This window comes from Accipiter gentilis, chromosome 5, assembly GCF_929443795.1.
Source record: "Accipiter gentilis chromosome 5, bAccGen1.1, whole genome shotgun sequence".
Taxonomy (NCBI): Eukaryota; Metazoa; Chordata; class Aves; order Accipitriformes; family Accipitridae; genus Astur; species Astur gentilis.
In genome coordinates, this window is record NC_064884.1 from 10,603,304 (window position 1) to 10,620,913 (window position 17,610).

General features: G+C 35.4%; 1 protein-coding gene across 8 annotated transcripts in view; it reads left to right on the top strand.

Annotated features, from left to right (window-relative positions):
- EML6 (EMAP like 6) overlaps positions 1-17,610 on the top strand; it is a 119,972-nt gene that overhangs the window by 36,349 nt on the left and 66,013 nt on the right. For 7 of the 8 annotated variants that reach the window (XR_007506169.1, XR_007506170.1, XM_049801609.1 and 4 more), the window contains exons 2-6: positions 1,752-1,911; positions 7,897-7,995; positions 10,125-10,193; positions 12,907-13,092; positions 15,013-15,148. Coding sequence is in view for 5 of the 8 variants with exons in the window: in XM_049801609.1 (XP_049657566.1) it covers positions 1,752-1,911; positions 7,897-7,995; positions 10,125-10,193; positions 12,907-13,092; positions 15,013-15,148 (650 nt within the window). In the remaining 3 variants the exon portion in view is untranslated. Of the gene's footprint in view, positions 1-1,751; positions 1,912-7,896; positions 7,996-10,124; positions 10,194-12,906; positions 13,093-15,012; positions 15,149-17,610 lie in introns of those variants that run through there. The other variant, XM_049801612.1, reaches the window with a different exon arrangement.

A 17,610-nucleotide genomic window follows, 5' to 3' on the forward strand; every position in this document is an offset into this window, starting at 1 on the left:
CTTAAGTGTGGTGGAGTCATCCTTTATATGTTTAGAACTGAGGTGAACTTGTTGGCACACAGTATAATGTAGAATCCAAGCCTATGAAGGAAAGGAGGAATAAGCAAGTGCAGGAGCAGAGAAAAGTTTTACTGGGCATTGTGCTAAAATTGTTCCTTTTTCACGAATTGTTCTTTAACATGAAAAAATTTGAATATATATGTTTGTGAAACTTCCTTAAGTTTTTTGATGAGTTCTTCTTAATAATTAGTATTATCTACTCCTGAGATAGAAGAAATATTCAGCTTCCCTAAGCCATCTGTCAATTTATTAATAGGATATTTTTCCTTATTCCATCTGTAGCTCACGTACTCAGACATTGTTCAAATTTGTTTCCTGGACGAGAATGTAAAACTGCCTTTGTATTCATATCACCTTGGGGAGGGTTTTTCATTACTAAGAAACATCCCCAAGCTAGACCCTCTGGGTTTTGTCAAAGAGAATACCTCAAAGGTTGAAGGCTAACTTGACAATAGCTCAGAATAATTGCAGAGAGCAGCTTCTGGTACTGTGTCACTACTGATAGCCTGCATTTCTCTTGTTAACGTGGGATGAAGTTTGCTAAATCGTGACCTTTTGTCTTTTGTGTTACAATGAAGATCTATTATGTTTGATAAGGAAAATATAATTATTAGTTGATTTATTATTTTTTTTAATTATGCTACTGCTTGCTTCCAGAAAACGTTTGACATCTAAAAGAAATGCTTCCAATACAACAAAGTGGAAGTAAATGTTAGTGTTCACACTTGGGCAAGGTTAAGGGAGAAGGATGTTGTGGGCTGTCTGGTGGAGGTTTTCCTGTCTGAAGGACTGTGAACAGAAGCACAGTTTAATTCTGCTGACAGAGCCTGCATTAGAATGCAGCTTGCATTAGCATATCTGTACAAATACTAGAGAGAATAAAAAAGTTGAGTGTTTAATATGCTTAATAAATGTGTAAGGGTAGGTCAAAGCAAGTCTTCTGGATGCTAGTGGATTTAACCACTGAAAACCAGGAAACAGTTTTTGAAACACTGGCACCTTTCTCGGATTTAAGTAGTAGAAATATGGCTTGATGTGACAGCTTTTGTGCAAAGTACTGTTTCTAACTGGCTGTTAGAGAACATGAGATAAATTAACAAAGGTACAGTAAATTTTACCTCTCCTTAGGCAGCAGTAACTAAAAGTAGATCTTAAAATACCTAAGTCATTGTTCTTCAAATGTAGGAGAAATAATTTATTTCTCTGTCTCTTTTGAGGGTACTATCTTTAAGCATATGAAGATGAGAGGATTTCCTGCATGTAGCTGTCATAGTGAAAAATATCCATTACTCAGCCACTGGTCCATATTTCAGAATATTTGAGCTGATGTGTAAAAGAGGAATAAATTGTAGAAAACCATCCACTGACTTCATAAAGCTATGAAAGACTAGGATAAAAGCCTGTGTGCTCATTCAGTTATGTTTTCAATAAATTGCCTAGTTAAAATATTATTACATGATAAATTGTATTCTACACTAGCCATGCTGGTCTCAGTAAAACACATTATTTTAAGTAAATAATGGGATAGATTGACTTTTGAAGTCAGTTGATATGATCAGTCCAATAAATCCAAAGGAGCTGAAGTTTTTGAGAACTAAAAAAAATAGTTATTTTTAAATTTAATTTTTACATTTTATACTATTTTACTGATTCAGAAAGCATATTATAACTTCAACTGTGTTCTATTTCAGCCTCGCAGTTCATCCGGATAAAACTTTAGTAGCTACAGGGCAGGTTGGAAAAGACCCTTACATTTGCATCTGGGATTCCTACCGTGTACAGACTGTGTCTGTTCTTAAGGATGCACATACGCATGGAGTTGCCTGCTTAGCTTTTGATTCAGATGGCCAGGTTTGTATATCTTCTTTCTCTGTGTTTTGAATTTAGTTTGATTTCTGCTTCTAGAAGATATGCACATTAAAGTATTTTGTGTAGCTATATGGCTGGAGTACTGAAACTCCTATTACAATTAAATTTTTAATGCAAGGACTGCAAATACAGCTCTTTCAAAGAAGATGTTTTTGAGATGAAAACCACAACCTAGCCTTGAAGTCAAGTAGAGGCATTGGGTGTTGGACAAATATCCATAGAACAAAAGGCCCTCTGTGGCTCAAATGTAATAGCTTCACCACATACTTGTCACCTACTGTTCAAAGAGATCAGTTCCTGGCAAAGTCCTCACAATCCTGTAGCTTTTTTGGCAGAGGAACTCCAGTAATCTCACTGCTAGGAGAGTCTCATTGGCTGGGGTGCACAGTCAACTTAATTGAATAATGGGGTTAGGACACAGAGTGTGTGGCTTTGTACAATGTGATTAGATTATATGATATTTTGAGACAAAATTTAAAATATAAGAAAATAGTCGGCTATTCACAGCTAAACACATTTATTTATTTTTTCTTCCCCTGGAGGCGAACTATTAAAAGCATTCAGTTGTGAATGAAGTAGGAGGAAAACAGATCTACAATTCGCATAAACCTGAGAAATATTTCACACTCACAGTTTTATAAATAACTATTTGTGCCGTTTTGTCATTATTGATAGCCAAATGAGTTTTCTGGTGTAATGCTGTGGTCACACTTTATAGCTGCTTGCTAAAATGTTTTTAGGAATGTTTAGATTAGCTGATACCTGGATTTTTGCAGACATCCTTATTGGGTTTTGTATTTGCTTGTGTACCTCAGAACTGAATCCCAATTGGGCAGAACTGCCTTTAGAGATTTTCTTAAAATCACGTACTAGATGGTTAGCTGTCTATTGACAAGTGCTTTATTATCATATGCCTAGCTACTATTCCACTGACCACATAGTGCTTTTATTACTCTTCCTGAGATCAGAACTGGCCATACAATGCATAAAATGTATTCTTACATGAAGCAAAAGTACTTTTTATTGTGCATTATCTTGTGTATATTCAGTTTAAAGATTAATCTGAAATGAAGGACACCAACATGAGCAATTGTCTTTAACGTTTTTAAAAAGCATTGAGTAACTTGAATTACGAAACAGCACTATGGATTATATTTCCTCACTAATAAGTGGAACTAGCTTTCTATTTTAAGCCTAGTTTTCAACCATCTTCTTCCAGTTTTCTTAAAGTAAAGCCATTTCCTCTGAAATCTCATGTGCCAATTCTAATAAAAGAAAAAGTTGTTCCTGGGAATTGTGGAACAAAAAATCAAATGAGAAAACTCCTAAATCAATAGGACAAATTTTCTAATGCTATAATACTTGCCAAGTTATTGTTCATTCAGAGATACCTGTTCTTAAAATTTTCTCTCATTTTTAATTTCAGAAGACTGGTGGATAAACTTTTTTTTTAAACCTATTTAGGCACCTTATGGCAATGAAAACTCACCGAATTGCCCAGTCAGTATGAGTTAAAGGTGGAGGGTGTTCTGAAAATCCTGCTGGGTGCCTTGCTGTGATTAAAAACTGAACTTACTGCTGTGTTAATCTTGCAGAACAGTAACGTTCTGTTTCTGGAAGTGCTGAAAAAGTTGCAGTTTATTCTGGAAATAAAAATTTGCACAGAACGCTTTTATATCTGGAGAAAGACCAATGCTGCAAAACATAAATATGGATAATGTATCTTGGCTTTTTGTTGCTCTTTCTGGCTTTGCAGAAGAAGCTGAAGTGCTGAGCCAAAATTAAAGGGCATGGTAGAAAGACTTTTGAGTATTTGGAATTCAGAGCTGTTAGCAGTTCCAGTTTATTTAGTCAGCACACACAAGGGAGCTGGCATCTTGTGATAGGACAAAATAGACTTCACATACATTGCTCGCGCCTTTTCTTCTAATGCACACCTTTCTTTTATATTGAATGTCTATTAACATCCAAGAAAGATTTGTATTTTAGCCCCAAACACAAATCAATTTACCAATCATGTAAAGTATAGATGCAACAAGAAATGTATTCTTCTCTCTGCTAACTCTGTCAGCTGTCCACTTTCTAAATAGAAGTAGACTGAGGAAAAGCCCAGATAGTTCTGCTTCTCTACCTGAGCTGGATCCCCATAAAGTCAGCTTGGCTTCCTCCCACTCCGCTGTGCACAGCTTCTGGTTCCAAGGGTAGCTGCTGTGTTGAATGCTGCACAGCTCCAGTATGTCGATTTAGTGTGGGTCTCAAAATAGCGGCACTGCATCTATATTTTAGCCAAGTTAATTAGATCTTGTTGTACCAGAAATGCCAGGGTGTCTGTTTCAGGCATTCAGAGGAATTAGTTCTGAAATATTACTCCCTGCTGGACTTGAGGTGACACTGCATGGAGCTTAGTTTCAGCAGTGCTTCCCTGGCATAATTTACCGCAAACTCGGTAATGGAGAGTAAACAGGATTTGTTATCTCTTATATGGAGAAGATCAATATGCAGCTTAAATCAGGGGATAGCTTATATGCTTCCTTTATTTTACGTATCTTCAATACAGCTTTACATTTGGAGACAAATATATTTTGAGTAAATTTCCTACTTTAGGAAATTTACTCCTGATGGGAACTGAATATCTTGCAGAACTGTAGCTATTTAAAAAGATGTGTTTTAGTTTGGGCTTTTTGTATATGACCAGGAGATGATATTTGGCTGGAAGGAAGCTGCACTTTGTTCAAATGTTTAATGAAGAGCTGTCAGTTTGCCTATAAGTAAAAATGTCTTCTGTTGAATCGGGAATAATTAACTGCAGTTTCTCCTTAAAAGTACTAACATCTACCCTTCACAGAATTACCCACAAAGCTGATGACTTTAATATTGAAGTATTTCATCAATAGTCTACAGTACAATTTCTGTTCCGAGTTGTTTTAGATGAACCTTTTTTGTGTGCTTTCTAGAAATAATTTAAAAAAAAAAAATGGAGTGAGGAGGGCACTGCCATAATGCATACATACATTTCTAAATTTGGTGTTAGGTAGCGGTAGGCTTCTTTAGCCAGATCTTTAAATCTGTGTAGATTTAAAAATAATTGTTTAATTATGTGCATAAACTACTTGGCAGATATTTTCTTCTGGTAGTTCTGTGAATTCTCTGAACAGAATTCTGTCAAATTGCCTTCCAGAAGGAGGACTAAAAGTGTGTTTCAACCAAAAAGGAGAATCAGCATTTATCACTTTTCTGCCAGCAGGAGACCTTCCTCAGTAGACCTATGTTAAAAGAATATATAAAATATTTCTTAATTCCCCCTAGTACTTTCACTGTCCATCTACGCTGCTAATTGTAATTTCCTGACTGGTAGTTACAGTTCAGGTCTGAGGTTGTTCACATCATGAATCTAAGATACTGTAAGTACTGCCATGGTTTCCATGGTGAAGAGAACAGTATAAAAGAGGTGAGAAAAAGTTGGAATGAGTGAAGGTTCCATGAAAATATCTTGTGCTTTGATTAGTACATCCAAACCCCTGGGTAGGTGTTGATTGCTCAAGGGTGAATAAAACTTATTTTTGCTACAATAATAGTCCTTTTTGAAAATAAATATTTTTATGTTGGTAACTGGCAGGAGCATGTTCATTCTTTCCCATATTTGATTTTTGTTTTCCTTCATTACCATACATCTGATAATCGAGTATGCTGTCCTAGGTTAAATGCAGATATTCAGTATGCATCTGAGAAAAAATCTGGGGTTCTATCACATCTAGCAATAGAACCCCAAATTCTGAACTTACCTTTATCTACCATTTCAAAGACTCACATATGGAGAGCCTTCAAATAGATTTTATTGTAATATATTATAATCAAGTCTTCTGACTACTTGGTGTCTTGCAAGTTCCTGCAGTAGATTCTCACACAGTTTGGTCAACAAGACCTTAGGTATTTTTATTTCAGTGAAAGACAATATGAAAGTAGATTGGACTCAGAAACTTGTGGTGTAAGTCTCTAAATAGGTTTTAGGGGTTTTTTTATTATTTAGTTGATTTAATTTTTTTTTCATTAATACCATATTGCTTAGTACATTTGCTGATAAGATATTGGTTGGGTTATGCATTATTCACTAGGCAGAGGTCAGGTATTGCGTTAGGCATAATGCATGTTGTTAACTCCCATAAAACCAAAGTTTAAAAAGATATATTTCATTGCTCTAAAATAGAGGAACTGTAACTGTTAAGACGACCGTGAAAGGTGCATGTGTACCTACTGCATTTAAACCAGAAGCCTTTGATAGTGGCTCTCCTAAGAAAAAAGATGTACACTACGTTTTTATGATTATAAATGGCAGGAAAAGGCATGGAATACTTTGCCTCTGAATTATTTTGCTACAGAATGAAAACTGGACCCTTCTGTTTCTTTGTGAATAGCGATTTCTTCTCTCTGTTGTACAGTAGTTTATAGCCTTACTGCAATTAGTATTTTTTTCTAGTATAGCATTTTAGAGGAATCTCTGGTGATTACACTTGTTTTCTTTGCTGGTGCAGTCCTTTTGTATTATCATAGACATGTCCAGACTTTAAACAATTTGCCTATTGAAAATTTGAGCCAAAAAACAGTGGACATTTAGTTGAATGAAATTCAATTGAAGAGATTCTGTTTGCAAGTCGTCATCTTGAAGCAAATCTTCAAGGAAGAGATCTAGTCAATGTAATACATGAAACATATGTCCATTTGGACCAGATGGTTCATCTGCTGATCATCGTCTCTGAGGCAAAAAGGAAGGCTTCATTTATTGCACGTTCTTGAAGTGCAGGCATTCCTATAACGGAGCAAAATGCTTAGGAGCTTCAGCTGGACTGTTAATTCCCTGTGATAAGAAGTTATTAGACAGGACAATGAGAAGAACAAGGGACAGGCAGTATGGACACAACAGATATGGCTGTTTTTAAGAAGTCATGTTACTGAGCTACAAGATTGTTTCCTGCAAAAATAGTCTCATCTTCCCATGGTACAAGTTACTCAGGCCTATTCCTTTTGCTAATATCTGTTGGACATATCCATTATATATCCCTATCCAACATATGTTGGCATCACATCCATGATATACCATTGTAGTATGTTTGGCAATAGCTTAGTCTTTCCACTGGTACAGATCACAACACCCAGTTCTACCATCTCTGGTCTGCAGTCAAAGATCTCTCACCTAATAAGAAACTCTGATGGAAATCATGTAAATTTGGACATAATTAGCACAGCCACTGGAAGGGAAAAAACCTACAACCTCCACAATAACCATTGATCTTCTGGATGTGTTGCAGATGTATGTGGTCTACGTAAGTCTAGTGCAATGGACAAAGACCTTCTCCTCTCCAGATTTTCCCTTCCATTTTAATTTTTTATTTTTCTTTCTTGCATTATTGAGATGTAAAGGTATTAAAATAATTCGTTCTTTTAATTGGCGACTAATTAATCATTTTAATAAATAATTTTGATTAATTAATACTTTTAGTTATTTTAATTGGTGATTTAATATACTAAGCTATGTAAAAGGCAATTATTAGAAGTATATCCAATCCTGATTCTAAAGCTCCACAAAATCGACCATAATGAACAAAACTGTATTTGGAAATAGTAAGAGCTTTTATTTCCCATTCACTTTTATTATCAGATTAATAAATCAAAACACTAGAATGGTGTGCACCTGAAACAAGCACCTCAAATATTTCATTATAAGATTTGTACTGGAGACATTGGTAACCTGAAATTAATAACCTGACTTTTTAGGAAACATTAGAAATTTCAGTGCTTTCTCCAGTGAGTAAGTGGTAAGTGTGAGTATCTCGATGGTGCCTTTGCAATGTGGTTCAAGCACGGGTCACATGTGAGAAAATCAATTTGTACACATAATAATCTGTATGACAGTAAAGTGATTTTTTTTTAAGTTGATTTTCTCTTAACTGGATTACTATTGTTTTCCCTTAGCGTTTAGCTTCAGTGGGACTGGATGCCAAAAATACCGTGTGTATTTGGGACTGGAAGAGAGGAAAACTACTGGCAACAGCTACAGGCCATTCAGACAGGGTAATTGTATGAGGGGTTTACTGAATTTTGTCTGGGAGTTGCGAAAGTGTTTAAAAATAATTTTTGTTTATATTAGGTTAATGAAAAGATAATTTTGATCATTCTACCTCGCTTTTTAAAATACTGAACAAGGCATTTATTTATTCTCACTATGCCAGACATAGCACAAAGCACTGTGTTAGTAAATGAGGTGCATGATGGATTCTTCAGCTGACTGTCTAGTAAGCCTAGGGAAGAAATACTTTGTGACTACACAGTGATGAGGATGATTTATAGCTCTTTATATGAGATGTGAAATGCTAGCTCAATGGACAAAGACGATGTTCTTTCTGAATATGTCAAAAAGACAGCTTATCCTGAGGGAAAGTTTAATTATCTCCCTTTTATTTTTGCTTAAGACAGTTACCTGTAGAAGAAACATAATTAGGATAAACAATCCTTTTATATCTATTAACTTCAGGTAAAGGATCGTAACCTCAATAATTATGAGAACTGAACAGGTTTGAGTTTAGAGTATTATTCAGGATTAGGGAATATTTAAACAGGTTTAGCATAAGCAAAATACCTCCCCAACATATATAAACACAAGCATGCATACAATGAAATAAATTATGGACACATACTGACAACTTTTCTCTTACCCATATTAAGATATTATAACATTTTAGAATGTTATAATATTGAGGTTTTATAATGTTTTACTACACGATGGAGTATTTATATATGCAAAGCAGCAGACTAAACCCTTCCTTACAGTTTGTGTGTACATACAGTCCATCTGCATCTTACGTGTCATCTGAATAAATCTGTTGGTTCATTTTTACTTACAATGTTCACAACACAACAGAATCTTAGTCCTTACTCAAATTTCTCTTTCAGAACTGATTAATTTCCCAGTTACATCAGTGAAAGTTTTGCTACTGGCCTCAGTAGGTACAAGATGAGGTTCTGAATTAGCAGAAGACTCCAGGACAGGCAAGAAGTACCAAAACCTTAGTCTCAGTAGACTTTCACAACCAGAAAAAGGGAGGGAAGAGGGAATTGCACTGAAGAGGGAGTGGGAAATAATGTATATCTCATGAGGCCACAAATTATGATGACTTAGTGTGCAGGAGTCATAAAGCATTTCTGAAGCTGAAATACCTTGTGTGTTCCAACAACATTTAAATAAAATAGTACTTGAACTACTGTAAATCCTGATGTTTATAAAGATTTTAAATATTTTGTAGGAAGGCAGTGCTTCCTCACATATAAAATGAACGATGGGTAAGCGTAAGAGAATATGTTCCTGTAAGCTGATTGAAATTCTCTTGTGAATCATACTTAACAGCTGAAGAGCTAAAAGCATCAAAAAGTCCCATTGTCTTTCTCTACAGGCATACATTTCCTGAAGTAACTAATGATTGTGGTAACCTCGTTGGCTTTCAGCTTGAACATTGAAAAACTGAATGCCAGAGGTTAGAAGTCTAAAAAAATGACGTACTGTTGAAAATCTGGGTCAAAATGCAAACTTTTTGTTTCCAAACTTTATACAATATTTTTCATTTAGCATAATCCCATAGACATAGAATACACTGAGTTTGTTCTGGTAAGCTATAGAGGATCTGATACTTCATTTTTTGACACATACTGTTATAAATGTAACATTAATCAAAATGAAGCGTTCAATTTTAACTCTGTAGATTAAGTTAGAAGAATGTTATTCACCCATTTTGTCTCTGGGGTCTTTTGGTAATCAGGTTAACTTAGATACTGTACCTTTTACCTAAAATAATGAATAAAGATAAATGTACCAATCTTTCATCCCTAAACTTGAGGAACATAAGCTTGCACGGTAATTCCCATTTTATTTGAGACAGTAAATATTGTTTATTCGATAACACCTTGGAGCTGGAATAGATTGGTAGTGTGAGGGCAGGAATGAGGTGTGTTGACAGAACTATGTAAGGAAGCCTGCATATTTGCCTTAATCTTTGTTTACAAAGAGTTGCAAATTTATCTAAATAGCATTCTTTCATTTTAGTAATTTGTTGCAACAGAAATGATGCCTAAAAATTGGTAAAAGCAAACTGAGCCTAACTGCAATTACTATATAATTCAAAATATCAGCTTACTGTATTTCTTCACAGATATTTGATATTTCCTGGGATCAATATCAACCAAATAGAATTGTCAGCTGTGGAGTAAAACACATAAAGGTAAATATAGTTTTTATTGTTTACTTGTTAAAGAGTGAATAAATGTAATGAAATAAATTTGTCCTTTTATATGATGAGGGCTTTAAATACAAGAGATCTTATATTTTTCTTTATTTATTCTGTGAACATTTTAGCAAAACTTTGTTTGAAGCCAATTTAGACATTCAGCAGTGACTGAGGTGGAGATCCACTTAACAAGCAAGGCGGGAGGATCATTTGGTGTAATTTTCAGCATTATACACTTGTAAATTTTGGGTTCTCTCCCCTCTCCATTCTACCTAAATTGTCTCAAAATTGTCTCAGCCTTTAGTGATTTCTCTCATCAAGCACCACAGAAGGTCACTGAGCAGTTATAGGAGGAACTAACTCAAAAGTATGAATTGAATGAACTGCTGTTTGGCCTATCATGCTACCAGCATTTGTAGGGGTACCACAGAGAAGGTGTGCAAGACCTGAAGAGACGAACAGATGAAAACTAGCGTCTCACTATTTGCTCCCTCTAAGTCACCTTTGCTGGAGATGATTTAAATATGAACCTAGATATGTACCATAAGTTCAGGATAAAACATTCTTGCGCCTGTAAAAAGCTTAGAAAGAAATCCTTGTTTGCCAATATTCCCTGCAGGTTTCTATTTTTCTCCTGTCTCATCTAAAGCATTCCTAACAGATGGAAATTATTTCACATGACTGGGGTGGGAAGAGCTTTAACTAGAAGTTTAGGAAAGCAGTTAATATCTCTAGTTCTGATTACTGAGAAGCTTGTGTCCTTAAAATTACCACTGCTTTCAAACCGTGGGTGGTTTTGGCAGAAGTGATACCATCTGTTGTATTCTGCAAGCTGTTTTCCAACACCTGTCTTTGTTTGGCACCTGTATTCTGTTTAAAATGGCCATAATTACCCTGCATATGCATAATACCAGGCAAAGTAAATACATATAGATAGAGGCATGCCAAAAAAACTCCCAAAACTGTGGAGGGGAAATGATTAGATGTTCCCCTCCAGTGATGCTCAAACAGCAGTCTGTATTCTTGCTGTTCATTATAAGGCTGTGGGAATGTGATAATTACTTTAACTTGCAATGAAGGAAAAGAACAGCTCTAAAGTAATTGTATCACTTTGAGAATTGGGACTAGTACTTGGGAATAGTGCCATTTATTCCTTTAGCATTTCAGTTCTATTGGCTCATTTGGCTGAGCAGTTATTAGAAGCTGCGGTAAAGCCTTAGCAGCTAAGGAATCTCGCACTGAGCTTGGGACCGTCCCTCCACCCGTTTCCTAACACTGCTGTCTGCCCTCTTGCCCTTCTAACCAGAAGTGAGGAGGCTATATGTGTTGCTCACAGAATGAAAGCCCTGGGGGAATTATTGCTGCTGCCTTCTCATAAATTGGCTTATGTTAAGAGGCAAGGGGGAAATATAATTGAATTAGAAATAGAGAAGGATCTGAAATAAAAATCCCAGGATTTTCTGGAATTCAGCTTTATAGGAATTTTATAGGAGTAAATACAAAGAGAAAGACCTAAAAATTCAGCTTATAGCCACAAAAAGATGTAGGCATATAAAGTGGGAATGAGAGAGACATTATGTATCTATGTCAGACACTTCAATATTTCTGTCCAATCTCTGAAGGTATCTCTCCGGTGTGCAATGGACCCTGCAGATCATAGATGCCTCAACTAGTAAAGATGCAAGCTGGCGAGTCCATTCAGGACTCTGCTACACCATGTAGATTTACTGTTCTGTTTCTGCATGTGTCTAGAACGTGCTAGTGCTGGCAGGCTGGGTATTTCAGCATGTCTCTTGCACGTCTAATTGAAATTCTCTTTACTCTGCCTTACCTGGAAAGTCTGATCCTTGAGGGGAAGCTGAGTGCACTAACTATCCTCTCAGCTTGATAAAATTATGTTGATTTAAAAAAAAAAAAAAAAAGAAAAAAAAAAAAAAAGAAAAAAGCACTCTGAACTGATTTAAAGAGTATATTTATAGTCAGCCACTAAAGACATCCTTCTAAGGCAAACTTTGTATTCTCTTGACTCTTTTCTCTTCCCCAGTTTTACATTCTTTTTTTGCAGAATGTTACTGTGTCTGTGTAGAAGCAAAGAAAGTCACCATTCCACACTTAGAGAACCTATTACTCTGATAGTCAGAGAGAGTTTTCTCACATACAAGCATTTGCAGTCTCCATCCAACAGATGGTTTCTCAGTAAATATAACTATTTTTGAGGGATGTATCTCTTTCAGTGCACAGGAAAAGGGCAGAAATGTATAGTCCAAGCATGTCAGTTCTTTAAGACCAAGTATTTTATTACTTCAGAACTGTAGCTGTATTTTAAGTTTTGCAGACAAGAAAAATGGGATGTTCCTGGCCTTAAAAATTGTGCAATTACACTGACAGATATCATCCAGCAAAACATGATAAAAGATAGCAAGATAATAAGAAGGGGTAATGTAGCAATAGTGAATCAGAATTGTGCCTCACTTTCTCAGTTTGACCATTTTGGTTTGTTCTTAAACTTACTGCATTTGCCTGGGGGTTTCCTTGGTACGTGGACAGTTTTTGGAGTAATGGACATTCTGATAGGACTATAGGAGTCATTTAAGTGTCTGTCCAGACACTGTTCTCTAAGGATGTACATCTGGGAGATCTGCACGCTAATATGAAATGACAGAAATTCTGCAGAAATTTTTCCTAATATGCCATTTACATTTCACAGTTTTGGACATTGTGTGGAAATGCACTGACAGCAAAGAGAGGAATATTTGGTAAAACGGGAGATCTCCAAACTATCCTTTGTTTAGCATGTGCAAAAGAAGATATCACGTACTCTGGTGCTTTAAATGGAGATATCTATGTTTGGAAAGGGCTAAACTTAGTCCGCACAATTCAAGGAGCACATAGCGTAAGTTCTGTTTTTAATATCAATTTCTGAAATGAACTGTTCATTGAGTTGAAAAACTTCTTGAAGGCTTATCTACAAAGATTTTCTTCTGCTTCAGGTCAGAAGAATGTCTAAGACTGTTCATCAGTTAAGAACTTACATGTAATTTTATACTTTGTTTACATGTTGTCAACAGAAGCTAGCTGCTGAACTGATACTGGCAGAACTGCTGATATTCATAGCATTGCTTTAACCAAGCAGACTAAATCTAAAGTGAAGTTTCTAAATCTAAGGCTTCACAGATTGAGTAGCTTCAGTTATGATCAGTTTAGTTAAAAATAGTTGATAACCAAATGATCATATTTTAAATAAAATTTTACCACTAAAATTCCCAACACTGAAGACTAACTTTTCTTGAAAGCTTCAATGTGGAGTAAACTTGTTTAATCTGTGACTTGTATTCCAACCATATTCCAAAGACAGTTTCCTCCAATTGGCTTCATAATACACCCCTTAATTTGGAGCACTTACAATTAGAGAGAGAAAGGGGAACATATAGGATTGTGTTAGATTTCTAACCACTCTAATAAATTTACATCTCTGTTGTTGCTGCAGTAAAGGCACAGTAGGATTTTCATGTCTTATTTCAAATGTATTTGAGAACTACTCCTGTTTTGAACATGATCGTGGCTAATGTCATTCTAGCATGGGCTTTTTGAACAAAAGGAAACAAAAGAAGTATTTTCCTTAGAAGAGTGATATGAAAACTACCAGTTGTCACTGTAGTTTTCTTCTAGAACATTTCTAGAAAGAGCACTGCGAACCCAACATTTTTTTTCTTACCGCCCAAAATTAGTTATGTTGCCAGTGCAAGAGTTGTAGTAGCTCTTCAAATTAGATCTAAATGTTCGGGAGAGTAATTGTTATTTATAGAATCAATCCCTAATTTATGAAAGCAGTCAGACTGAAGTCAGAGGGACATCTTATCTGGAGAACTACTATGTAATTGCCAGATTGTAGTTAGGTGCAACTGCAATAACATGAAAATATATTTGGCAAACAATAAACCCTTGTAGTATATTTGAAGAATTTGTTTGCAGAATTTTATTTAGATTCATTAGAATGATTAAACACAATCTCTTTCTATAGAATGTGTTCTGTTTCATCCTTATAAATTATGGTGTTTGAAATGGCTAATATGCATTATCTTGCCCAATTTCTAATCTCTGTGTAATCAATTATTAGAAATATTAATTTATTAAGGCATTGAACAAGGCCACTTTGAAAACAGAGGTCTTCTCCTCATTGTATTAATTTCCATGCAGTTCAACTTGTTTCTTAAGTGAGAGGTTTTCCTAATAAAATACTGAATTAGCAGGCATTCTATGAGCTAGTCCAATGTAGTACAGCACAATCATCAATAATGAGGCACTTTCAAAAATGAAGAAGAATTTCAAATTGTAATAGAAACTTGCCTTTCAATGAAGAGAATGAATTGACACTTTTTCAGTTCCTGTCAGATTCCAAATGATGTCTGAACTGAATTCATGAAAGAATGTCTCAATCATCTCCACACCTGTAAGAATATTTGTATTGCTTGTTTGCTTGTTTTTGTTTATTCTGGGTAACTATTTATTTTAAGTGTTCCGTTATTTATTTAATAGTTTTTGCAATAATATTAACTCAACCAAATTTAAAGTTCTGCAAATAGGCTATATCACTGCTATCTGTACAAAACTTTCTACATAAATCGCTGAAGTGGAAGCACTTGAAATAAAAGTATTCCCCTCCCTTGTGTTTGCTGGTTTGCTTTCTGGATGGACAACATTTTACTGCCTAGCAGTTTCTAGCCTTTAACAAAAGTCGGTTCAAAAATATTTGCTTTGTGCGTTTAAATCAATTGTGAAGAACTTTAAAACTTGTTATGCTATTGGTTAACAGGCTGGAATTTTTAGTATGTATGCTTGTGAGGAAGGTTTTGCCACTGGAGGGAGAGATGGTTGCATTCGGTTATGGGACACTGATTTCAAACCAATTACTAAAATTGATCTCAGGGAGACTGAACAAGGATACAAAGGTAATGAGCTATTACTTTAATGGTTTTTCATACATCTAGATAATGGATTATGACACAATTTAAATTGAAGCATAAATGTCTCTGCATACTGCTGACTTTTTACTTAATGACCGTATTTACTTTGGAGACCTGTATTCCCTTTTTTCTCTGACAATGATGTAGCCTGAAGAGTTTTCCATGTCTCATAGTATAAACAGAGGGATGCTTATAGTTGCTGGTCCCCACCATGCAAATACAAGAAGATAAGTAAAAACTAATTAAACACAAAAAGAGAGGAGAATTAAGTTAGCCAATCTTTAACTTAATTAATCCAATTCACACAATTGAGACTTCTGGAACCCAGTGTTCAAAGATGCTGAACATCTGAGCACTCCATTAGGTTAATTTACAATGATAGCACTTGGCATGTTTAATAGAGAGAATGTTATTCAATTTTTGACCATCGTATTTGTTGAATCTAATCATACTTCCTATAAGCTTAGTCATCACATTTTATGATTACACTCTCAGAGCACTTATATTCTCCATAGATCATAATGTACATTTTATCGATATCTTAGTCTTCTAGGAATTCTACACATCCATTTGGACTGAGAGCATAACAGTCTGTTTGCTGGTTGAAATAGGCTTTATACACTTTTGGCAGCCAACTTTGTAATGGTTAGTGTTAATTTCCCCTGCTGCTTAGCTTATGTTTTTAGACCTAGTTTTCATATTAAAATTACCATTGGAATATTTAAGAGGCCACTAAGAAGGATAAGATTTTTTTTCTCAATTATGGATATTTTGGCCTGTGATCTAGAAATAAGCTCATTTTGTTTATTTTTCATCTTACTTAAACCAGATGAGCTGTTGATTCTAATACTTGTAAAATGCATAGGTTTGCAATATCTAGACTCATCCAACAAGCAAACTGCCAACAGCCTTAGATGAACACTGCTCCACCAGTTTGCCTTACTGTAGTGTAAACTCATGGAATTTAGCCCTCAGAAAAGTTGTCAGACACCCAACCAGTAGTCCCTTTGCTCTCTAGTTCTGGCTTTATATAGTTTTAATCATAACATTTAACATTGATTTCTAGAAAACAATAGCAGTACCTTATGACCATTTACAGCAGTTTTGTCCAATTTAGAAATACTTTCTAAAAATTGTGGAGAAATAAGCCTGCATGTGTGGGTTAGATCATTCTGGTTAATACCAGTCTTGCAGGCAGTCCGTTCCTAATAAAAGTCAGAATAACATGTAAGAAGCGCGACACAGAGAAAGCAGTGCACGTGCACAAAACATGCATCTTCAACCTCCTTGGTTCTTTGTGAAGTGATTCTGGGAGGGAGCTCTATCCCACATATTTGTGAGACCAGATTAGAAGCAATTTTTTTGCTCTTACTGCTGCCTGGGATATGTCCACCACTCAATGCAAAACAGACTTTAGCTGACTTCAGTTACTTTTAATTGACTGTAGTTGTCTTCTGTGGAAAATTATTACTTCAATAATAATTTACATTACAGAGCTGTAATGTACTCATAAAGGTGTCATCTTCTAACACACTGCCTGCAGAAAGCACCTACCTATCCTTCTGCAGGTTGCCTAAAAAGAGATTTTGATCTTGATGGAAGTTAGACCAAGGAAGGGTTTATTGAAGGTGAATCCCCATTAGATGTGCTATGAAGTGGTTCTACTTTGATGCTATTATTTCTATCATCTCCAAAATGCTACAGGATACAGAATTTACAGAAGAGAGCAGCTGAGTACAACTAGGCACTGTAACAGCAGCTATATGACTGAGAGACAATCAATAGAGGTTATTGCTATCTTCCTACTTGGCAGAAGTAATAAAACATTTCATTTGCAGAAAGTAAATTGAGTTGCCATTTAGACTTGGATGTAAATGATAACAAATCTTTTAAAATTGATAAATTAATGGATTTCTAAAAACTAAAACTAGAACACTGTCCAAATCTCATCTTCAAAGCATTTAAATCCCTCAGGTTTGTGTTTGTCAAAATAAAAATATTGCCTGCTTTAATGGCAAGAAACTGACTTAAGCAAGCCTGCAAAATTTTATCAAAGCTTAGTCAAAGATGATGTGCCTATAAGCATAACCATTGAGACTAAGTAAAAAGACATCATGGTGTATCTGTGAAAAGTGTGGTGGGACTGCTGGTCTGAGTACAACTATAAAATTTAGGACCTTGGGGATGAATGCAGGTCATAAAATCCAAGCATGCACTTATATCCTGTCACCATAAATTAAAAATTTTTTTCTATCTTCCCTGTGTCAGGGTTTTTTCTCTCTCTGAGTTCTTTCAGTGTGATACAACTCTTGCCTGTGATATTCCTGTTATGTTTCTGTCCTTTTCTGCTGTTTCTGTCTGATATGTCATCCACTGATGATCACTTTCACTTACTGCTTGCTACAGATTGTGGAGATTTTGTTTCATTTTCAGTTATGTTAGTGGCA